We start from the raw sequence: 24,116 nt of genomic DNA on the forward strand, positions 1-24,116 counted from the left end.
ATTTTGGTGGCAGGGAGGAAACCACTATAGAGATATCAAAAGGCTCTCCAATGCTTGGCCTCTTTGGGGGGTCTTTCTCCTCCTTGGTCCCTGCCAAGCCTTGCTGTGTCCTAGCCTCCTTGGACCTTCCCAGTCTAGAAGGAAAAGAAAGATGTCTGTCTCTGGGACATTCCCAGCAAAGTCCTGGTCTCAGGGCAGATGATTCAAACACTGCAGAGAACTCAGAGCCAGGGTCCTCATGTGAGTAACCACAAGCTGTGCCTTTATTATTTAAATGCCAGTAATTCGTAGTGGAGATCAGGGCTTAGTCGTGCTAAGATTGCATGGATATGTGCAATTACGGACAGCTCATGACTGGAAGGTCTGGCAGACAGAAAAAAAAGCCCAAGGATGTAGAAAAAGGTCAGTAAATACAAGTCTAGTGACACAACATGCCCCAAGGTCACACACAGTCAGTGGGAGAGCAGGACTCACAGATTCTCCTTCACTCACTCCCAGTGCTGTACCTTTCTATGTTGATCCCATAACTGGTGCTGTCCTTACGCTATGCTGACAGTGACCTCACTGAGTGACAGAGCAGTGGTGGCAAGTGCTGGTGTCCTCTCAGTGGTACAACCTTCAGCATCTCCTTGAGTGACACTGAAGTTACCTGTCCTCTTCATCCATCTTGGTAGCTCTGCCCCACAGGGCTCAAAGGCAGATTGTGGGTGATGGAGCAGTAACAGTGAATGCATTCAGGAGGTCAACATCCTAAAACACCCCTCAGAGTGACTGTAGGGTTACAATACAGGCCATCTCAGGCATCTCTTCCCCACCAGCTGACATCAAAGACTGTTTTGACATCTGGCTGAGCGATGGGGTTGTGATGAGGACAGTCCTGGGTGAAGCACAGGGAAAACCTTACTTGAGACTTGAGCATCAGGAGTCTGCAAAATGGATAAAGCCAATGCTTAGATTTCTGTTTTCTCTTGGTCACCTCCTACCAGGGACAATCTATAGAAAGCTGGGGGAGAACAGAGGAAACCCATGGGAGGATTGCCATGGAGATGGGGATCTCTTTCTCCATTGTGAACACCTTATTATAATTAGGAGATGCAGTCTGTCAGATAGGGAACAGGATTTTCAGTCTGTGGTGTAAGGATGATTTCTACAAGGCCCATGACAATCTCAGGAAGAGCCATTTAGTGTGTGCAACACACAGGTGCACCCTGCAAAACTCCTCAAGTCTTTGCACTGAGGAAAGTTTAGTGCTCCACAAGGGGACAGTTGGAAAGCACCGAGAGTTGATGTGAATCCTGGGGCATATATGTCAAAGCCTGGGAAGAGTGTTGGTTTCTACAAGCAATGCTTGAATTCCCTAAATTGCTGACAGGAGGCTCTTGACTGTCTCTGAAATGAGCACATTGGAGTTCAGGGGTTTACAGGTACTGCCAGCTGCCCCCATCTATGTTTGAAACCGCTAAGAGCAAACATCTCTCTGCACAGGCCTGGGAAATGTTGCCTTCCCTGCTCCTTCTTCCAACTGAGCTGGAAAAGAGGAAAGCAAGGATGACTGTAGTCAGGGTATGAATGTTTGTGGCTCACTCAGAGCCAGTTTTCCTGTCACCTTCCAAAGTTGGCACCCTGTGGAATTCAAGGACTATCAAGTCATCAGAGCAAATCCTCTTTGCCAGCTTCCAGCTGGATGGTGGTCAGCATTGCATGGTGGGTACTGGTGGAGTAGGCACTAGCCAGTACCTGCAGGAGATGTTGGCTTTCCTGGCCCAGATGTTGGCCTGACAGGGTGGCCCAGGTTATTTTAGAGAACACTAGGTGCCTTCATGTGGGGAACTGAACTGAACCAGAGGTATTTGCATCAGAGATGAATTACACCACAGAGTTCGACTGGCATCCACTCAGTTCACCTCAGATGAGCTCAGATCACCAAGAAATACACCTTCAGAATAACTTGGTCTCCAGGACCATTTGTCACCCCCCATAGAACTCTGAAAAGAGCTGTCCTAACCTGCCATCACTGCTTCATTTTCCTACAGATGTGTAGTGGGGGGGGGGCAACTAATAACCTCAACATTGGATGTATTTCAACAGTGCTTTTTATGTATAGTTCTGTGATCCTTTGAGATGAAAGATGCCACAGAACTGTAAATCTGTGCCGTTGTTATTATTATCCCAATTGATGCTCCTTCAATGCCCCTCGAAGTGACATATAAATAATAGCATTATGATCTAATCAATATCTCGTATTTACATCTCCCCTTTCATCCAGAAAGATCACAGAGCTCTTTGTGAGCCGTATCTTCACAAGTCCCTCTTAGTTGAGCATAACAACACCAAAGGGAGCCTGGGGAACCAATATATAATTATACTGATGTGATTTCACCCAGCTTCAAGCCACTTTGAGATCTCACTGCATCTTAGCAGGTTAAGATGGAAAGTGATGGAGAGTCCAGTGCCTATTGCATAGTACAGAAGAGAATTTACACTCAAGGTAGAATTTGTCTAAGGCACCAAAACTAACACGTCTGCACTCGTAAAAGTGGCACAGGAACGTTTAATGACTGAATATAGCCTGGAGCATCACTGAACACTCCTTCCAAGTGCAAAGGTGTGTTAAGTTTGTAAAAGTTTATAGATTTCACACTCCTGTAACCAGGAGAGAGCAAAACGCTCGACATAGACATGGCCAAGAGTTAGTGGGCAGATTGGTGTTAACTAGTGTGTGTATGTATTTCAGGCATCTCTCCCTCACCACCCCATATGCTTTGCATTTGCTCTTGGACAGAGTCTTTGGAGGAAATTATATTCTCTTTCAGAGAAATGAGAGGCCTCTCTAGTTGGGTCAATTTTCTTCTTCTGTATGTGGAAGTAAGAGGTTTTGTTGTTGGTTTGTGTTTCTTTTATTGAGAAGTCTTGCATTTCAAATTAATAACCTTCTGGGAAGGTCCTGTGCTGTGCAAAAGATGGACAAACAAGTCTGGGATACTGAAGACCTCTTTTACCTGAATTGCCAAAGCCAGGTGGCAATGCAAGGAGGTGACTGAAGAATAAGGTCACCTTGCCAGCTCTCTAGGAAGCAGGGAATGGATCAGAGGCCAAGGAAAGCTCTGGAGAGCACTTTGCATATCAGTTCAGCTCCAACCAAGGTCAGGGCTGATTGCATTTTTAATGGTTTCCATGAAAAAAAATGTGTCAATGACCAGTGTCTGGTATAATTTCTGCTGAATGCACCAGAACCTGAGCTAGTACTCATGGGCTTTCTCTTATTAATATTACAAAGGCACCAAGGAGATGAGGTTCGAATCTAAGGGGCTGTTCCCACAGGGGTAGTAGTTTCACCTCAGAGAGACATGTAGAATGAGGCATAAGCACAGAAAGACCTTCACATCAGCTCTGCATCACTGGCTGCAAGATCTGGGTGCCCACAGCAATTAGCTGAGAGATAAATCCTGAGTTACCCTTAATTCTCTGGGCACATAGGGTGGTAAGGGTTTGAGAGCAGCACAGGCATGGATGGATGCAATCCATGTGTGTAAAACCAGATCTCTGTGGCCTCTCAAAGGAGGGAATACTCTTGGTACACATTTTGTCCCTTATTTTGCCCTAAATTCCTCTGGCTTGTAGGAACTGGGACCTGAAAGGAGGTGGCTGCAAAAGGGTGGCCACAGAGTACTGATGCTGCTGTGACATGTGTGATGGGTCTCACTGCCTCTCTCTCAGGTCCTGAGCTGCGTGAACCCCGACAACGTGAACAGCCCCGAGATCCCAGTGAAGATCCTGAATTGTGACACCATCACACAGGTCAAGGAGAAGATCCTTGATGCCATCTTCAAGAACGTGCCCTGCTCCCACCGGCCCAAAGCTGCTGATATGGACTTGGGTATGTGAGTGCACAATGGACCCTGATGATTGCACCGGGCAGGGGGGAGAGGGGAGGTGGGAGACAGCCATACTCAATCTAGACACTGTTGGTTGGGGCAAGTGCCACCTTTCCAGACTGAGTGTACCCTTGCTGCTTGCACAAGGCAGGGCAGCAGCAGTGGTGGGAGGGCAGAAGAGACTGATTAAATTGGTGCATATGGTCCTGCTTTATGCAATCTTTGGCCTTGAGGATTTAAAAAGACCAGCAACCATCCTGTTTGACACAGAATTCAGCTTGGACAAGGCTATGGAAAAGGGATGGCTGGGGCTATCCTTGCTCTTGTTCCAAAGATCCTTGGAAAAAAAAGATTACCAAATGTTCAGGGTGATGTCATCAGCAGTGTTCAGGCTGCAGAGATTTATTTATTCCCTTTCTCTGAACAATGAGGGTTTGGTTTATATATATATATATTCTTGCTGAGGTAGTCACAGGCCAAGCAGTAGCAGCTGCTTGTAGTGCTGGCACAGGGAAAGGGATGAAGCATCCTCTGTGGGCCCATCTCACCCCTGACTGCTTCCCTCTGCTGCTAGCAGGCTACCACCACCAGCAGGGCTGGGAGCTGCTGCTCTGATGTTTCCTTTCTGCAGAGGACTAGGAGATCTTAAGGAAAGATTAGTCTGTCTGTTAATGTATTCATGTTTCTTTCTCACTGGTTTGCTCCTTCATGCATTGTTCTGCTTGGATGGTGGAAAAAGATGCACCGGCTTCACTCTCTAGGTAGTTGTGTTGTCAAGTTCTTGGGTACACTGTGATCTGCACAGCCCAATGCAGGGATGCTTCTCAGGCCAAAATCCATTTCTGCCCAAAATCTGGAGCAAAGATGCTGTGAGGAGATAAATGTCTGAAGCTGTGCTCCAGAGGCAGATGTGATGCTACACCTGGAGGCTACCATGAAAGAATGTACAAAAATCTGCTCAGGGCATCACTGGGGTAACTGGTGGGGAGCTGGGAACTCTAGTGTGGCTCTATCTGCCAGAATTTACCCTCAATGACCTTCAGGGAAAGAGACTTGAGTGGAAAATTATGGAGTCTATAAAACCTAGCAAAGTAGACAAGGGTCCAAAAGGAGAAGGAATGGACTGATGCCAAGAAAAAATTCACAGCAATGTTGGAGGCAGGAATGAGAGGTCAGGGATTAAAGTTAAGTGTCTATATGTGGAGGGGAGGAGGGGTTTCCTGACAGAAATTTCAGCAGGATTCCTGCTCATGAAAGGCTGTTAGAATAACGAAACAAGGTGCCAAAACCAGCAGCAGTAAAGAACAGATCGTATACATCATCAAGAAAGGACCCAAGACGATTATGGGGCAGGGTGCCAGGGCACTGCAGAGTGGAGGAGTGGAGTTTGCAGCCAGATCTCTTGACCTATCTGGTGCTGGGTGGTGGCCACAAAGCCCGTTAAGTTCAGATCTCAGACTGGGTGTGAGTGAAAAGTAGTTTATTCTGCTATGGGATGAACGATGTGTACCTACTGGGAGGCAGAAATCTTACCTGTGTGTGGCAAATACAAGGGATAAATTGGAGTCTGTGGGTTTTATTGTAGCTTTGACAACTGACAGATACAGAAGTGTGTGTGCACGGGGTCCCAGCTGGAACCTGACAATTTTACATCCAGGACTGCTGCTGTTTTAAGAAATATTGACCTGCCAGGTGGTGCTGAGGACCAGCAAAATCCAGAAAGTATTTATGAGTATGTGCACCCCTCAGAGGACAGACTTGTACATACTGACAGGAGCCTGTTTAATGAGCAGCCGCTTGGCCAATAACATTGATGATGAAGTTGAGGAGGGAACCAAAAAAAAAACCCTCTCATCTAGGAGAAGAGTCTTGCCAGCAGCAGTATAGTTGCAGGCTCCTTTACCACAGCTGCTAACAAGGTGGGAGGAGAAGAGCTGGCATGGGTGAAGCAGGAACAAGGGGATGTCCACATCCAGCCACAGCTCCAGCCCTGGCACCTGGCATCCTTCTGTGACAGTGATGGCAGCAAGGGGAGAGCAGAAAGTGCTGCTGGGTGTTAGAAAGCAGCACAGAGCTCTCAGGCTCAACCTGCCCTGGGGCTGAATGCTCAGAACCACAAAGGTGGCTGGATGAGCCCGGCCAGTACATGCTGAACAGTAGGTCAGAGCAGATGACTGTAATCTGGCCTTGAAATCGATGGTTCTCAAAACAGCGACACTGTTTTCTATTACCATCACAATTTTCTGGGCTTTCTGTCCATGCTAAGGCCAGATTGCTCACATGGAAGAAAGCAAACAAGCTAATGAGTTATTTTGAGTTGTTAAATGCAGGGTAGCTGCAGGCAGAGCGACTTGTATGTGTCGCAAATGTCATAATGTTTTGCAGTTACCCAGACAACTCATGGAGGGGGTTGTCAGCTGAAAGCACTTATTTTGGACACCCTGAGGTTACATTTTAGTCCCAAACCCAAACTGCAGCCCTCTGAGTAAAGGCTTCTTTCTGCATTGGCTATTTTTGTTATTATTATTATTTTTTAAAGCCCTCGCTGTAAATAAACTGGCCCATCTTTGGGAGAGCATTGGGGTGTGAGGATCACAAAACAGGGATTTGGCTCCATGCTGAGGCATTCATTCTTCCCTGTGTTTTGGTTGCTTTTCAAAAGGGACTGCTGAGGTGATTGGAGCTTCTATGTTGGCTGCCTCGCACTCAGTGATGCTGTCTCAGGTTCATTGGGGACCACGTCAGGGCTTTCACTGCCTCACCAATGGTGCACTTCTGGGGCAGGGGGTCCAGCCTTTAGGAGCCATTTAAATTGGGTCTGACACAAGAATATATACACTGAAGCAGGATGAAATATTTCCCAGGCATCTTCCATCTTTGTTCTCTGATTTGAACTCTTTTTTCCCCCAACCATGGTTGATATTTCTCTCAGCAGAGCTGAGTTTTTCCTCTCTTCCTAGGGGTCATCATGTACTAGATGTTTATCCATTTTTGTTTCCTACCCACCTGTTTGTGCTGGTGCCTGCAGCATACAGACAAAGGGTCCCTTCCAGCCCAGACCATTCTATGATTCTATGATTCTATGATTCTATGAAAGGGTTTGTTCTCCCATGTCCGTTGCTGATCTAACACATAATTATTGGGAAAAGATACTTGTAGGGCTAAAAGCAGCTCTCCAGACTAACCTTTCACAAGCACAAATCATCAGGAAACAGTCATCAAGCCTGGGAAAGCCATGTCAGCCACAGAGAGTTTCAGAGTCCTTCATGGGAGACTTAGGGTCTTTAGAAAAAGGGTGGGAACCACAGTATATGGCATGAATAGTTCATAGAATCAGAGTCATCAAATGCATTATGTTGGAAGGGACCTTTAAAAGCCATCTAGTCCCACCCCCTGCAGTGAGCAGATACATCTTCACTAGATCAGGTTGCTCAGGGCCCCATCAAGCCTGACCTTGAAAGTCTTCAGGGCTGAGGCCTCCACCACCTCTCAGGGCAACCTGTGCCAGTGTCTCAACACCCTCAGAGTGAAGATATTCTTCCTTAAACCTGTCCTACTCTAGTTTAAAATAATTGCCCCTCGTCCTATTGCTCCATGCCCTTACAAACAGTCCTTCCCCAGCCTTCCTCTAGGTCTCTTCAGGTACTAGAAGGGGCTCTTAGGTCTCCCCTGAAGGCTGCCATAAGGTCTCTCAGTTGACTGAGATGGATGGTGTACCTCATGACCTAGTAATGCTTGTAAAAGATGGGTCAACTGATGATGACTTGATGAGATGAAGGCACCTGCAGTGACCTAGCCTGGGTATTTCAATTGCCTCTGAAAAATGTTCCCTCTGCTGTACATTTTTCCCCTGTTCAGTGAGCATATTCAGGGTGATCCAGATCAGAGAGAAGGCACAAGGCAGGTATAATATTTTCTGTAGAACTTGAGAAGCAGGAGGACATGTCCCCATCTCTCATCTCCCCATAGAGTCATTCCCTAGCCAGGCATTGCTACACCTCAAAGAAACACCTCTTTGTCAAAAGTCCCTGGAATTTCCTTTTCCCCAGTCAAGTCAAACAGAAAGGTTCTTTCTTAAAAAAAAAAAAAAGAAAGAAAAGAGAGAGAAAAAAAAAAAGAGAAGTAATTCCTGCATGCAATAAAAAGATACACTATCTGCTGAATGAAATATAAAGGCTTCACAGCAGCTGTCTCCTGAGTTTGCATTTACCGCTGCTCCTGATTGGAAAGCTTGATAAAGATAATGGGATTTTTTTACCTCCCTCCCCCTCTCCCTCCCTCTCTCCGGAAGGTGGAAGTGTAACAAATTGGATTGGAGTATGTCTCTCCTTTGTGCTGGCTCGCAGAGGAGTGTGTAGATCTGATGAGAGAAGGGGCAGGGTGCTGCCAGCGAGGACAAAGCTAACAGTGTTCACTTAGTGCTGTGAATATGGATTTCAGGGTCACCTTTTCCTCCTTTGTGCCCTCCCTTCCCATCCCCTTGCTCACAGCCACAGCGTTCCCTTGCAGGTTGGTGTGGGACCACCTTGGCTTGCTCTCATGGAGGAGTGCAGTGCTCCTGGGGGACTGGAAAGAATTGGTGGACTGTGACTAGGGGTCCTTTTCTGTCACTGCTCAGATGTGTGATGAAGTGATTTGTATGTGGGCAGGGCAAATGGGCTGCACAACTGAAGCCAGATGCTCTGAACCTGCCCTGTAAGGCATCACGAAGATGATTAAGGGCCTGGAGCATCTCCCCTGTGAGGAAAGGCTGAGTGAGCTGGGGCTGTTCAGCCTGGAGAAAAGAAGACTGAGGGGGGACCTTATTAATGTTTATAAATATCTTAAGCGTGGAATGCAGGGGGAATTAGCCAGCCCCTTTTCAGTGGTCTGTGGAGACAGGACAAGGGGCAATGGCTGCAAGTTGGAGCATAAGAAGTTCCACACCAACATGAGGAAGAACTTCTACCCAGTGAGGGTGACAGAGCCCTGGGACAGGCTACCCAGGGGGGTTGTGGAGTTGGAATGAGCTTTCCTCTTCCTTGTGTGGCTCCTTTTCTGCAGGAAGACCAAGGGAGGGACTTGGTAATCTGTGTCTGTGCAGGAGCACAAAGGGCTTGAAGGGACATGCCATGATGTCCTCAGCTCCCCTGAAGCAGAGGGAGAGTTTCTGCTGGTCGGAGGACCCTGTCCAGCCCTTGAATACAAATAAAGCACAGAATGAGGAAAGCTGTGCCTGTCCTTCATATCTGAGCCATGTGCAACGCTGACAACCTTTGCATGCCTCCCAAAAACACTACATGAGTGCATGTTTCTCCCCAAAGATGAGTTAGGAGAGAGGAGGACCATAGGGACGTGCAGAGCCTTGAAGAAAAGAGGTCAGAGAGATACTGTCCCCAGGAGGCCATGAGGAAGAGACAGGAGACACACTCCATGACAGTAGAAGTGGCTTTGGCACTCTCTGGAGCACTTTGGAAGAGCCCTGTTGCCCAGGCCAAACTTCAGCATTTTGTTGTCTTCCAAGTAATTTCTGGGGCCACTTAACTTCCAGGAATCTGGTCCATTTAGGAATGAACAGAGAGCATCACCTTTGGACATCCCTAGGATAATGTAGGTGAGGATCTAAGGGGCTGGACTAAATGAAGGGAAGTTCAGCATCAGTGCTTAGCCAACATAACCTTTGCTTACTCTCTGATTATCTCCAGCCAAAGCAGCACCTAGCAATAAATACAGAAGCTGACCTCTTCCTGCTAATTTAAATGAATAACAAAGGCAAGGGCAGCTTTCCCAATACATTTTAATTATGTGATAAGAAAACTGCTGAAACCAAAAGAATTTTGCAACGGTCCTTGCATTTTTACATGAGGAGGCATAAGTAGAGGTGGCAGGTGATGTCTCCATATCCAAGAGTTCACTTTAATTAACTCCTGCAAATGAATAGACTTTTGCTCTGGCTCTGACTCATCTGTATGTGGTTGGGTCACTGTGACTGAGGCATGACAACCAAAAAGGTACCTCTGTATGGTCCAGGTATGGGTAAGCCACAACTTTCCCTGGTGTCACTTTCTTTAGGCCATTTTTACATGTTCCTTAAGAATAGGCAAGTCTGTGAGTCCTCTGTGGGGAAAGCTGTGACAATCCTCCACATGGAGCATCCTTCAAGATCTGAGCAAGAGATTTGCAAGTCACAGGGTGCTCCAGTTCTGCAGAAGAGATGCATGCATTATTTCAGGGTAGAGGCTGAAAGGTGGAGAATGTGATCAGAAACTGGAGCCCTTCTGCCCACAGACATACTGCTGGAGGCTGGCAGAGATTACATGACCCACAGAGCAGGACGTTGGTTCTGTCTCTGGCTCCTCTCCCTGTTGTGTCTCTACTGTGCCCAAAGCTACAGGCTTCATACTCTCCATCACTCCATGGATGTGAGTAGTAAGAAGTTTTAGGCAAGTACTAATGGAGATGAACTGAATCTGGTACAGGGTCTGGTGCTGTCCTGAAGAAGACATTGCTCTGCCCCAGGAGCCCTCTGTGTGGCTTGGCTGTTAGACATTTCCTAGATATTGATAGGGGTTTTGCCTATGCTGCTAAAGAAAAGAGGGATGGGGATGCAGTTGTACCCCCGACACATTCAATTGTTACCTGTCCTGTGTTGTCCTAATGTACACAAGGACAGGTTGGTCTTGGAAAAAGCTGTATTGGAGAAGACCTGAGACAGGGAGTAAGCTAAGAGTGAAGCACTGTGATTAACCAAGGTGCTAAAGCACCTTGCCTTGCTCTGTTCAGCCCTGCCAATGAATCAGCAGCTCTCTGGTCATTGCTTTATTTGTCTGTATAGAGCTCACCTCTGCGTGCTGTTATACCCTAGCCTGGCACCTCTCATCTCTGTAGGCAACTACTCTGTGTTCTGCTCTCTGTGTTGTCTCACCCTTTAAAGGGGTAGGAGTTTCCCATGTTAAAGTTGTTTTGTGATAACAACATCATTTCATCAAGGCTAAAACAACCACTCTGGATAACCTAGGACTTCACCCTGAACTTTGCCATGTGGCTATGATATTTTACACACTTTCCTAAAGTATCTTCCTGAACTTTTGATAGTTCATCTGTCTTCTATTTGCCTCTGGAAAGAGGGCTCAGGTTGTCTGTGCATTTGTATGTTGTATGTGGTTGGAGGCATCTGAGAGGTCATAGTGGCAACGACTGACATGCTGCTACATGGATGTAGCATGGACATTTGTGACCACATGGGCTATGGACATAGGGATTGCCAGGGCTCTGACCCCTATCTCAGAGGCTTTGCACAGCAGTATTCAATGTCCCTGTTCTCCTTGCAGAGTGGCGGCAAGCAAGTGGGGCAAGGATGATCCTTCAGGATGAAGATATCACAACCAAGATAGAGAATGACTGGAAGAGACTCAACACACTGGCACACTACCAGGTAATTGTGAGATAAGGGGTAGAAGGACAATAGGAGAAGGACAAAGTGTTATTCTCTAAGAGGCAAAGGTAAAAAAGAGCCAGGTGGGCAACAACTGGATGGACCTCCTGTGGTGAGAACATTGTCCTGTTCTATTGCCCTTGTAGTGATTACCAAGAACATCCTTAAAGATGAAGCCAAGGGAAAAAAAAGAAGTCCTCTGTCTCTCAAAGGAGAGGCAGCCCTGATGGATGAATGAAAGATGCAAGAGATGATGAGGTCATTAGGACAACATCAGTTAGCGCTTCTTATATAGACAAGCAGAAAACAAGCCCTTCCATCCCCCTTTTTTCCAGTGCATCAAAGGCCTTCTCATGCTAGCAGAGTTCAGAAGAATGGAAGAGTGAAAAATAGAAGGGAAGAGGCTTAGTGTCTGGAAGAAGGAGAAAAGCAGCTTGACTGGCGAGCATGGTGCTGTGGAGTCGGCACTGACCTAGGAACCTTGGTTTCAATCCCTGGCTTGGTCTATGTGACCTGCCTTGGGATAGAGCTTCCCTTCCTCTCTACGTGACTTTGGGAGGGCTAAAAATGTCAAAGAATATATTTCAGAAGTGATGGATTTAATTAAAAAAATGTAGTTCTGATCAAAAGCTCCCCACAGTCCTTCCCCTTCTTGCCAAAAAAGAAAATAAAATAAAAAGTACCTCATTAGGTTTAATCCAATGCTGACAATTTTGTCATTTCCTCAATCACACCTCAGCAATCTATGTTTTCATAACAAGATTATATTATTTTTTTTTTTTCATTGAAGAGCTGACCTGAGGAGGCAGCAAGCAAGAATTTGAAAAGGAAACAAAACTTTTCACTTCAGATTGACTGAAGCGTTGCTGGCTGACTCCAGAACATGTTTTTCAGGGGGAGTGGAGATGTTTTCTATTTATTTCATCAACAAACCAGGCATCCCTTTCCTTTCCTTTCCTTTCCTTTCCCTTTCCTTTCCTTTCCTTTCCTTTCCTTTCCTTTCCTTTCCTTTCCTTTCCTTTCCTTTCCTTTCCTTTCCTTTCCCTTTCCTTTCCTTTCCTTTCCTTTCCTTTCCTTTCCTTTCCTTTCCTTCCTTTCCTTCCTTTCCTTTCCTTTCCTTTCCTTTCCTTTCCTTTCCTTTCCTTTCCTTTCCTTTCCTTTCCTTTCCTTTCCTTTCCTTTCCTTTCCTTTCCTTTCCTTTCCTTTCCTTTCCTTTCCTTTCCTTCCTTTCCTTTCCTTTCCTTTCCTTTCCTTCCTTTCCTTTCCTTTTCCTTTCCTTCTTTCCTTTCCTTTCCTTTCCTTTCCTTTCCCTTTCCTTTCCTTTCCTTTCCTTTCCTTTCCTTTCCTTTCCCTTTCCTTTCCTTTCCTTTCCTTTCCTTTCCTTTCCTTTCCTTTCCTTTCCTTTCCTTTCCTTTCCTTTCCTTTCCCTTTCCTTTCCTTTCCTTTCCTTTCCCTTTCCTTTCCTTTCCTTTCCTTTCCTTTCCTTTCCTTTCCTTTCCTTTCCTTTCCTTTCCTTTCCTTTCCTTTCCTTCCTTTCCTTTCCTTTCCTTTTCCTTTCCTTTCCTTTCCTTTCCTTTCCTTTCCTTTCCTTTCCTTTCCTTTCCCTTTCCTTTCCTTTCCTTTCCTTTCCTTTCCTTTCCTTTCCTTTCCTTTCCTTTCCTTTCCTTTTTTTCCTTTCCTTTCCTTTCCTTTCCTTTCCCTTTCCTTTCCTTTCCCAGGTTGTTTGCTTCAGGCAAACGGATGAGCTGGGGGGCACAGCAGGTAATCAGCTGCAAGGGTGTTGAGCTCTACATGATTTATCCTGGCTGTCCTGAGGGCAGACAAGGAGCATGCTGGGACAGACACTGATATTCCTTTTGCCTCAGTTTCCCCAACTGTTGTGCAGGGGTAAAACTACAAAAAGCCAATAATTGCCTTCTGTGATTGCTGAGGGGCTATATAATTAGCCTCTGCAGTGCTTTGAAGATGAAAAACTCTATGCAAGTGCTAATTATTATTATTACACAGACAAGAGTTAGACGTTGTTAGCAGGGGAGTTTTTTTCACCCATCTCCTTTTTATGATGTCTTATTTATCACAGATATTCCTGATACAGCTCCTCTGAGCCATTGGCTGGTTAATATTTCTGATACAGGACCCACATGAATTGTAAGCTGTAGAAATGGAAAGCATGGCCTGTTTCAGAAAGCTCTGTTGTCTGTTGAAACACCATGCCATGACATCCTAGAGCACAGCCACCCTAAACCTGCTACTTTCCCCTGTCTGAGACCATCTGACACAGCAAAGGGAAAGAAGTTGTGATAGTTACTTCAGCCCAGCAATGCATTTGTCACGTGGAACGTGGAGACTGTGCATGGAGAGTTCTACAGGATCAAGCAAGGTGGAAAATGTGGATATCTATATCTGAGCTAGGTACCTAGCTATCACCTGCAATGGAGCTGGAAGGAATAGAAAACTTCCCTTCAGTTTTATCATCCTTATGGAACATCTCATCCCATCTTTGATGTTTGACAGAGCTCAGATGATTTTGTTCTTCTCATGCTCCTGTCCTGCATAAGAGCTTCCTTGTGAAGAGCCTACTGCCAGCTTTACTGAAGCTGGTGCAGAGATTCACACTGCTGTCATGGGGCCTTGAATCAAGATCTGGATGGAGCAGAATCTGCCTCATCATCAGTTGTTCTATTGCCCAAGTGAGGGCTTCTACCAGCCTTATAGGAAATTATGTCCCTTTGTTATTAATAGACCCCCCCCAAAGAAAGCATTTGAAGCTTTGGGCCAAAACTACTTTCCTGCCTACAGTGACACTGGTTTAGGCTTAGCTTCTGCTGCTTGAATTTCTGCTGCCCTTGGCTTGCTTCTCAGCCAGTTCTCTGAAGCTTATTGAAAAGTCTCTCTTTTCTCTAAGAGGTGGAGGTGTTCAAGGCCAGGTTGGATGGGGACCTGGGCAACCTTGTGTAGATCCAGGCCTGGAGATTGGTGGCCCTGCCTGTGGCAGGGGGGTTAGAACTCTATGATCCTTGGAGTCCCTTCCAACCCCGATCATTCTATGATTCTGTGATTCTCTACAGGTGCCAGATGGATCTGTGGTAGCTTTAGTCTCCAAGCAAGTCACTGCCTACAACGCAGTCAACAACTCCACAGTCTCTCGGACCTCAGCCAGCAAGTATGGTAAGGATTTGTGTGCTGATATAGATTGAGAGGGCACAGGAGGAGAGATTCCAAACGTGACAGTAGTTACAAGACACTGAGCACCAGAAGAGAGAATGAAAGGCAGATGAGTAGTTGATATGATTGTTTGAGGAATGGCAAGAGGAGAGGATTAAACCAACTAAAACTTCCATGTCTGGTCCAAGCTGTTGATCAAAGTGGTTGGATTGCTCTGAAAAAGTATTTCTCCTCCCTCACTAACAAAAGGAGAGGCCTATATAATTAGCTGCCTACATTTTAGATCACTAAATCTCACTCTTAAGAGTGCACAGGGAGAGGTGAGGGAGAACACTGAATGAGCTCAGTTGTCCTAGTGGGCAACACGAGTCTACAGAGGGCATAGCCTGTCTGCAGTTACATCTCAGAGCACATGTTGTGTGTCCCACCTATCTATTGAACTATCCCAAGGGACTTTGCAGCTGGAATAATAATAACAAAAATGTCTTGCTGAGGTTTTACATCAGTATATCACAAGGAAATGGGCATTTGTTCCCACTTTACCCATGAGAAAACTGAGCTTGAGACAGCTGTTTTAATAGAGACCAGGTGGAAACACTTCCGTAGAGCCAGAGATCTCCTGAGTCTCAGCCACACTATCACACACCTTTCTCTCCTGTGGTAGAATTGCAGCCCAAGATGTGTCTCATCTTGGCAAAGCAAAAAATCTCTAGTGCATGCCCAGAGTGCTGCAAACCCACCCTCCAACTTGGATGCAGCTGTGACAGCAGTTTGTTGGGATTTTTGTTTTGGTTTTGGAGGTTTGTTTTTTTAATTTATGAAAGCATCTCTGAACCTCCTCACTCCCTTTAGCTTGAGGGAAAATACAGTTACTCAATGTCCAGAGGAGCACCCTTCCTCTTTCTCCAAGGACATAAGCAATCCACCAGACTTATTAATATTCATCCTCTTTGCCATGTTGTTGCAATTACTGAAAGACACAGTGACCTTTGAAAAGGAAGACTTCAGGGGGGTTAATTTCTGTTGGATTTCTTTAATTCTTTTGCCATTTGATTTTTGCAGGAGGAGGGAGTGGGGAAGAATGCAGGGGGAGGAGAAGATGTGGTGGGTCAGAAGTGATTGTTAATTGCAATTAAGAAAATAGCATTCAGAGAGGAAAAGGATATTCCATCTGATAATTAATATGTAGAGATTGGTAATGCATTAATGAGGCTGATTCAGATCTTGCTACAGAAAGGTGCAACACTTCTGTTAATTATGGTTGGAAAAGACTATCTGCAGCATTGCTGGAAGGTCAGGGAGAGGGGAATGCCTCATGCCATCACTCAGAGGCAAAGGGAGGTAAAATTTGGAGGCTAAAGGTGTCCTTGGAGAGGAAATTTGTGTGGACTTACCTGGGGCTGTGGTTTACTTTCTGTCAGAACAAGAGTGAAGAGGATGATCCGGCAGGAGTCACTGGACTGCCTTGATGACAAAGAAAGGAAGGGAGGCTTCTCCTCCTAAGCCTGGCAATGGGGAATGAGGCAGGAAGTCGTTAGCTACATGACTATTACTGTGCAAAAGGGCCATGTCCTGTTCTCTGGCCATAATGCCAAGCAGCATGGCATGGTATGGCTAGCATCCAGGCAGGGAAAACAAGTTGTACTTGTCCACGCTGGTTACAATGAGTAGCTGGTGCTATCCCTTCATTTAGTCCTGGGCTGTGTCTGATACTGACACTGCTAGTTCCTCCAGGCCAAAGCTTTACAGGGAACATGATAAGAGGTAAAGACCATGGACAACTGAAAGTCAGTGGTTGAGCTTTGTTTAATTTAATAATGTAGACATGATCTCATGTCTGGCTTGGCATCATCCTTTGGTTTTGCTTAGCAAATAACTCAGTCATAAAATAATGCTTTGATAATCAGGTCTGGTCCATATAACTGCTTTGGGGCTTCTCTATCTCACACCCTAATTTCACCAGGAGATATGCCTCCACTGCCTATTGTTATATATTGATTGAAGGAATTTTATTTAACGTTAATATGGAAATGCAGAGCTTGTGAGAGAAGAGACATCACAACATTGCTACATCCTTACTGCTTTGGAGACCCAAACTAACATCACCCCAGGGTGGATTCACCAGCTGTGATAGACTCACACCCCCACCAGAATCTGTATGACCATCCACTCCATATACTGAATGAAAGAAGTATCTGCTACCAAACCCAGACAGATGATGTCTCCTTCTTGCTTGTCTGATGAAAAACTTCTATTAGGTGGCATGTCATTAGCATATTTTGTGGTGGAACCCATTAATCCCAATATGAGTGCTACCAGGACTGAGATGCATGTGCCTCTCTTTGCAGAAAACATGATCCGTTACACAGGCAGCCCCGACAGCCTCCGTTCTCGCACCCCCATGATCACCCCTGACCTTGAGAGTGGAGTCAAGATGTGGCATTTGGTGAAGAACCATGAACATGGTGACCAAAAGGAGGGTGACCGGGGCAGCAAGATGGTTTCGGAGATCTACCTGACAAGGCTACTTGCCACTAAGGTACATGGTGGGGGAGAGGTTAAGAAATGTGTTTTCATAGGCTGCAGGTGAACTTCTTTCCTAGAAGAAATATCAGTTTCCTCAAAGGATACCAATGAAGAATAAAGAGATAAGGAAAACAGGGCAAGAGGAGTGCTCCAAGCATGGAGTGAAGGAGCTTGAATTTAGAAAGCAGAGTCAGGAACAGGACATTGATGAGCAACGAGGAGTAAGGAACCCAGGGCTGTGAGAGTGATGGAGGAAGTCAGTACAAGGGTAGATATATGATGGGGTTGTTGATTATACTGCCTTGTAGCTTGTAGCAAAATTGAGCAAATGAAGAGCCAGGTAGTAAATGTACCCAGATAAGATTCCAAGGATGTGCTACGCCTCACAGTCTGAAACAGGCTCCTTTGCCACAAACCATCAATTTTGCAGTACTATTGCCCTGGGCCCATCAGGCCTTATGCTGATGACTTGGCAGAGGGTTAAGTTGACCATGATGTGGCTAACAGTTGGCGAGGTCCAAGGAGACCAAGCAGAGTTAGATGTCCATCACCACTGAGACACAGAAAGCTCAGGGTTTCCAAAGAGAAAATACAGATTAAGTCAAGAGGGAGAAGAACAGGGACATCCTGAACAGACTCTCCAGATGTCTCTCACATCACCACTGGCTCATGGCAGGTCTCTGAAGAGAGGGCAAAGACTGCTTGTTCTGTGAAGACTTGTTCCCAGGGGTGGTGCAGACTGATTGTGCTTTCCCAAAACATTTCTTGGATGTTGGGAAGATCCCAACTGCCCAATCCATATTCCCCAAAATGCTGGAAACCAGCCTCCTATGTAGATGCTTGCCAGAATCTACAAAATATTTGTACTGGTGCAGTATGTGAGTGTTTAACATAACTAGGGGATGCCAAGGGGACATGGTGAGGACACTTGCACAACTGGAGATCATTCAAGCTGACAGGTCTAAAACTTCCTGCAGTGGACTTTGGCTCCAAAACAGAAAGTGGCTTAATTGCCACTGTCTGCACAGAAAGAACTCAGTGTCTCTCATCACCACGCTGTGCCTTCCCTGCGAAGGGCATGGCTGGTTCTTGCTGCAGCTGGCTCACTCCCGGCTTGACAAGAGCTCTCAGACCTTTCACCTTCTTTGATCTCTAATCGAGACTGTCTTTCACCTAACTCACTTGTAAAGGCTCCACAAAAGCAGTTGTCTGAGTTTACACTTCCTTGCTCTTCTGTCCTGTGGATGGAGGTCTCTTTGGAGGAGCCTGCACTAATGAAGAAGCTTTGGCACCCCAGCAGGGATTCAGGTGGGTAAGGAGAAAGGCAATATAATCAGAGAAACACTCCCTTTGCAGTTCTGCCATCCTCTGGCAGCACAGAACATCTCTGTGCCCAAACCTCTCTAACATGAGAGTTATCTCAATGCATCTCAGAAGCAGAAACTGTAGGGTACCTGTGGCTGAGGTGTGGCTGGTCACAGTGTTGCCTCAGTGTGTTCTGAACGATCAGGCAGCCCAGTCCTCCTCCCTTCTCTGAAACTTTGACTATTACCTATTTTTGCCAGGGCACAAACACGATTTCATGTCTTCATTCAAATGCCTTCTGGGATTACACATCAGAGAGGTGTCCATCACATGGTGAAACCCTACCATAAAGCTTTACCTGCACGTTTGTTCAGGTCATTTTGCCTGTGGTGTCTGACTCTCCCCACTGTCCCCGCTCAGGCTCTATTTGTTGCAGTAGGATTTGGAGATAAAGTGTCTTTGTCTTTAGCCCTTGGTACATACCCAGCTCCCTGGCATCAAAATGCTGTTATGGATCACACAATGTAAAGAGAAAATGATGCTCCCCAGGGCCTGGGCCCCAGCTGGTGTAAACTATCAGGCATCAGACCAATGCTGATTTACTCTGTCTGGGGATACGTCCTCTGCCCCACAACCAAATCTCTTTTGCTTTCTGTTCCAGATCACAAATTCAACAATTGCACTTTTTTTTAATTCTTTTTTTTTTTTTTTTTGGGTGGAGATGGCAGGAAAGCAGCTGCAAAACTTGCACAGCAACAGAGAGAGGAGAAAATCTGGGGGTTTACTGTTTCCCCTCTTGGGCTGAGCAATTTTCTTTCCTCATCATGACCATTTGAGGAAAGGAAAGAGGAGAGAGAGCAATTGCTGGTAATGCAATCCCAGGGAATACTTAGCTAAACTGACAATGATTCTTATTCTGGTAAATCCCTGACCTCAGAGACCTAGACTCTCCTGCCTAAAAGCCTCAGAGGTTTTCTTTGTGTTTGTGTGGGTGAGCATGTAGAGAACTAATTCCCTCCAGAAAGTGAACCTGAGGGCAGCTCTTCCATGTCAGACCAACAAGATTTCCCCTTGGGGGCCTTTTCTGAGTCAGACATGTGCTGCAGGGCTTCATTCACCCTGTAGGAGTTCACACAAGCAAAAGGTACCTCTGCTTGTTTCCTGAAGAATAAATCAAGTGGTGAATCAGCAAGAGACACCAGATTTCTAATTAAGCATTTGTTAGCACTATGTAAACTTGAGCCACTCTGGTGGAACCTGGTTGCTTTGTTTCCAGTAAGGAGAATTTCTTTCCTGGGTCTGCAGAGAAAGGGAAGGCTTTTATGTTTCAGAAGAGGTAATTTTGCATATCAGGAAAAGAAATGTTAGAGATTTGATTGCCTTTTGGTTATTTTTGCAGCCATATAGCTTGTTCACATGTAAACACCCTTGAAGTTCTGATGGCAGAGTGGAGGTTCAAACATGGGCTAGAGCTCCCCATTCAGCAGGGAAAGCATGCCTTTCCCAATTCTTCCCAAAACCCATCCTGCAGCTCCTCAACTACCCCTTCTCCAAGCCTGGTCATCCTCTGATATCCCAGCTCTTCACCTTCTTGCTAAAGGTCAACTGTCCTTACTGGCTTGTCCAGCGTAGTTCTCCAAGCATGGGATTTGGGATTCTCCTCCCAGAGGAGCATCAGGAGACCCGCAAAGCAGTACCTAACACAACCATGCATTGATTTTAGGGCTTAACTCAGTCTCATGACAATGAGTAGTAAAAAAGGAGGAGACCTTTTGGCAATGAAGAAGTTTGTGCTATTTGTTATACTACTCACAGATATAAACCAGCCATCCCTCTGCAGGTACTCATGTCTCATTTGTCTCAATGACACTTTCTACCCTGCTCTACAGTCATCTGACTTCTATTCCCAGCTTACAAATTGGTGCTGGATGAAATGCAGTAGAGAAAACAGTTAGGTTTTGTCTCATACAAGCACTAAAGCAGCTGAGGGTGGGACTCAAAGGACAGAAAAATCAGTGGGAACACAGAATCATAAAATAGTTAGGGTTGGAAGGGACCTTAAAGATTATCAAGTTCAAACCCCCCTGCCATGGACAGGGACACCTCTTACTAGACCAGGCTGTTCAAGGCCTCATCCAAACTGGCCTTCCAGGGAGAGAGAAGACAGCACCTCCCTGGGCAACCTATTCCAGTGCCTCACCACCCTCATAGTGAAGAATTTCTTCCTAATATCCAATCTAAACATACTCCCTTCCAATTTAAAATCATTCCCCCTTGTGCTGTCACTGCATGCCCTTCTAAAAAGTCCCTTCCCAGCTTCCTTGTTGTCCTCTTCAGGTACTGGAAGGCTGCTCTAAGGTCTCCCATGATCCTTTTCTTCTCCACGCTGAACAACCCCAAAATATCTGGGCCTCTCCATTACCATATATCTGAGATGGGGGCAAGATATTCCACCACAGCTCAGCTACTCTTCCTAGAAGGGAGTGCTAGTAGTAGAGAAGACAGGTAGTATCTTGACCCACTCCATCTGCCTACTAACCAAAGGTAGTGGATATTCTGAAGATGCACATGCCTGCTTAAAGACATCTGTATTGAAGTCTCCAGCTCATGTCACATTCAACAGATATTAGATGGCTCTGACTTTTCAATCACACTTTCTGGGCCTGATTCACAGTCATACTCTGTTTTCAGTGGGGTACCAAAATTCAATAACCTCCTCCCACTTGGTATCTCACATTCTTCTCTCCTTCTTTCTCCCAACAGGGCACCCTCCAGAAATTTGTAGATGACCTCTTTGAGACCATCTTCAGCACTGCTCACCGTGGCAGTGCACTTCCCCTGGCTATCAAGTACATGTTTGACTTCCTGGATGAGCAGGCTGACAAGCACAACATCCATGACCCCCATGTGCGGCACACCTGGAAGAGCAATTGGTGAGTAAGACACCTCAGTTCTGCACTGGAAAGAGAGTAAAGGAACATGTGTTATGGTATCTGGCTGCTGAGGGAGCTGAGAAGCCTGCAGTGGGGTTCAGAGCACCAGGCTCAGTCTTCTGAAGCCAATGAGGAAGCCAAAAGATTCTAGAACCTAAAGGATGCTCTCCAGGATGGAGCTCTTTGGTTAAACAGGTCCCAGTGTGCCATGTATTACATGGTGTTAGCAGTATTTTTGAGGACCTCATGAGGATGTAAGACAAAAAATGGCAAAGTGTTTAACTGCTGCATTGCCTGGGCCCAGAGGAATTTCTGGGGAGGCATGGGAAAGAATTCAGCACCACTGTCTTCATTTAGACTGGGTGTTTGAATTCTTGCTATAGTCAGAGGGGGGCTAGAGTTCCATTTGTTTGCCCACTCAAAGGCATCTGGTGCCACCTGAGATATTATTTAAGGTATCCCAGATATCTGCAGGGATTATGCAGCACCCACAGGAGACTTGTACCCTCCTGGACTGGCAGCTGGAGGCTTGGAGAGCATCTCAAATGGTACTAAGCACTTAAAAGTGTCTGGAGATGGACTGGAGTCTCCTTTGGGGCAATCGATGAAGTCTGACATCAGCCCCCTGCTCTGGCTTCCAGGCAGCACCCCCCCGCCCCCATAGATGTCATGGGATGGTGAGGAAAAGCCCGGTGGAGAGAAAAGATCTTTGCAGCTCCTCTCCACTGTATCTCCCTGTTGGAAAGAGTCCCCTGGGGTATTGCTCCCTCCCCTTCTTCTGTGCAAATACAGGGACTATAAAAGGAACAGCAGAGGAGAGCCATGGGGCTCCCAGCTCATGCATTTTTTCCTTTTCCCAGCCATGCTGATGGCAGATCGTCACAGCGCAGTGACATAAAAAAAGAAACCCCATGCACCAAAGAGGCTTTCAACTAATGAAACATTAGCATATTATTAACATTATCTGCGGCACTAATCTAAGGCTGATTGCAGCCACTCAGACTAAATGAGCAGGAGGTTTATTTAAGGGGGGAGGGGGGGGAAGGCAGAGTGTGTGCCTATGTGGGAAAAAGGGCAGTGTGAAGAAATCTGTTCAATCAGATTAAATTAACTCAAAGTCACATCACCGGCTTCATTATTCCCAGCTAGGGACATCAGCCCCACCCCCCCCAGCCCCTCCCCACACCTGTACACACACTCACACACGTAGACATGCACTCACTGCTCATCCAAACACCTGCAGAAGAAGTCCTGCATGATTCACTCATCAACTCTGTCCCCCATCACATGAATCCTCCATTCCCAGCCTAAAATGCTTCTTTCCCACAAATCCCACCAGCTCTCCCTGCCAGAATCTCCTGCAGCTCCCCAACTTCTACCCCTTCCTCTACAGAGGCTGCTTGGCTGATAGAATTACCTGTGTGAGCTCTTCCCTACCTTTGCTCTGTCAATGTGATGGCTCAGGAGAACACAATGGTTTAGGAAAATGTGGTGTCATCCCTCTGTCAGGACATGCTCAACTGCCTGCTGTTACCCAAAATGTATCAGACTTGGGGAGGAATTTTTGATGGGTCTGTGAACACATGGAGGTAAATGAGCAAATCACAGAATGATCGGGGTTGGAATGAACCTCTGGAGATCACCTGGTCCAACCCCCTGCCAGAGCAGGATCACCTCAAGCAGACTTCACAGGACAGTGTCCAGGATCACAGGGTTTGAATGTCTCTAGAGATGGAGACTCCCCAACCCCTCTGGGCAGGCTGGCTCAGGGCTCAGGTACATTCAGATTAAAGTAGTTCCTCCTCATGTTTAGGTGGAACTTCCTATATTCAAGTTTATGCCCATTGCCTCTTGTAATGGAAGTAACTGAGGAACTGGAGAGTTTAGCCTGAACATCAGGTGAAAAATATCCTTTTCTTGGGAAGATGCAGACTTAATAGTCTACCTGACAGAGAAACAATTGTTTAACTCTGTGACCAGTGGCACATCTCAGCTCCTAGGCCATGATCATTGCTTTTGCCCTGACATAAAGGCTCAAGGCAAAGGCTGGTGGTAGATACCTCAGTGCATCTCATACACACGAACTGCTCTTTTGAGAAACAGTGGGGCAAAAAGGGGCAACCAGACTAACATTTCCTTGGTCAGGGCAGACATATTTTAATTTCAGAAGTTGCAACTCTTGTTCCCCAGTCCTTTTTTTTTTCCCCTTGAGGCAACAGGGTTTTCTTTGTCACGTGGAGACTACTTTGTACCCAGTGTGCTAGGGTCACACATGCTGAGCAGTGTGACAATACATGCCAAGTCCCCCAACAGCCAGTGTTTGCCATAATTATGTGTGGAACTTCACTAAGTTGTCATTGTCCTGAAGAGTGATAAAATCTGGATCGTAAGGATAACAAGGATAAACCCCACTGTTGTCCCCAGAGATCTGTAGGCGAGGAAGTGGTTGTGCATCAAAACTTACCCCCAAATCCTTATCTCTACACCATGATCTTTGATTCCTGCCTACTAGTTATCACTGCAATCTGACACAAAGCCTGTGAACCCATTGATTCACCCCTTCTACCCTTCCCACCCCTCTTGCAGCCTGCCCTTACGCTTCTGGGTTAACATGATCAAGAACCCCCAGTTTGTCTTCGACATCCACAAGAACAGCATCACAGATGCCTGCCTGTCTGTAGTGGCTCAGACTTTCATGGACTCCTGTTCAACCTCAGAGCACCGTCTTGGCAAAGACTCACCCTCCAACAAGCTCCTCTATGCCAAGGACATCCCCAGCTACAAGAACTGGGTGGAAAGGTGAGTGTCAGTTGTAGAAAGAGGAATGACATCAGAAAGTGATATAATAAGGCCCTGCTTCGTGGATGGAGGTAGGAGGCATCTTCAGCATTGCTTTTG

General features: G+C 46.2%; 1 protein-coding gene across 1 annotated transcript in view; it reads left to right on the forward strand.

Annotated features, from left to right (window-relative positions):
• PLXNA4 (plexin A4) overlaps window positions 1-24,116 on the forward strand; it is a gene marked incomplete at both ends in the record, with an annotated part of 461,339 nt that overhangs the window by 425,588 nt on the left and 11,635 nt on the right. Inside the window, 6 exons of the mRNA XM_084267731.1 lie at window positions 3,718-3,877; window positions 11,186-11,289; window positions 14,358-14,457; window positions 16,803-16,993; window positions 21,049-21,218; window positions 23,805-24,017. Coding sequence (XP_084123857.1) covers window positions 3,718-3,877; window positions 11,186-11,289; window positions 14,358-14,457; window positions 16,803-16,993; window positions 21,049-21,218; window positions 23,805-24,017 — 938 coding nt within the window. The remainder of the gene's footprint in view (window positions 1-3,717; window positions 3,878-11,185; window positions 11,290-14,357; window positions 14,458-16,802; window positions 16,994-21,048; window positions 21,219-23,804; window positions 24,018-24,116) is intronic.

Source organism: Gallinula chloropus (genome assembly GCF_964237585.1).
Source record: "Gallinula chloropus genome assembly, chromosome: 1".
NCBI classification, from domain to species: domain Eukaryota; kingdom Metazoa; phylum Chordata; class Aves; order Gruiformes; family Rallidae; genus Gallinula; species Gallinula chloropus.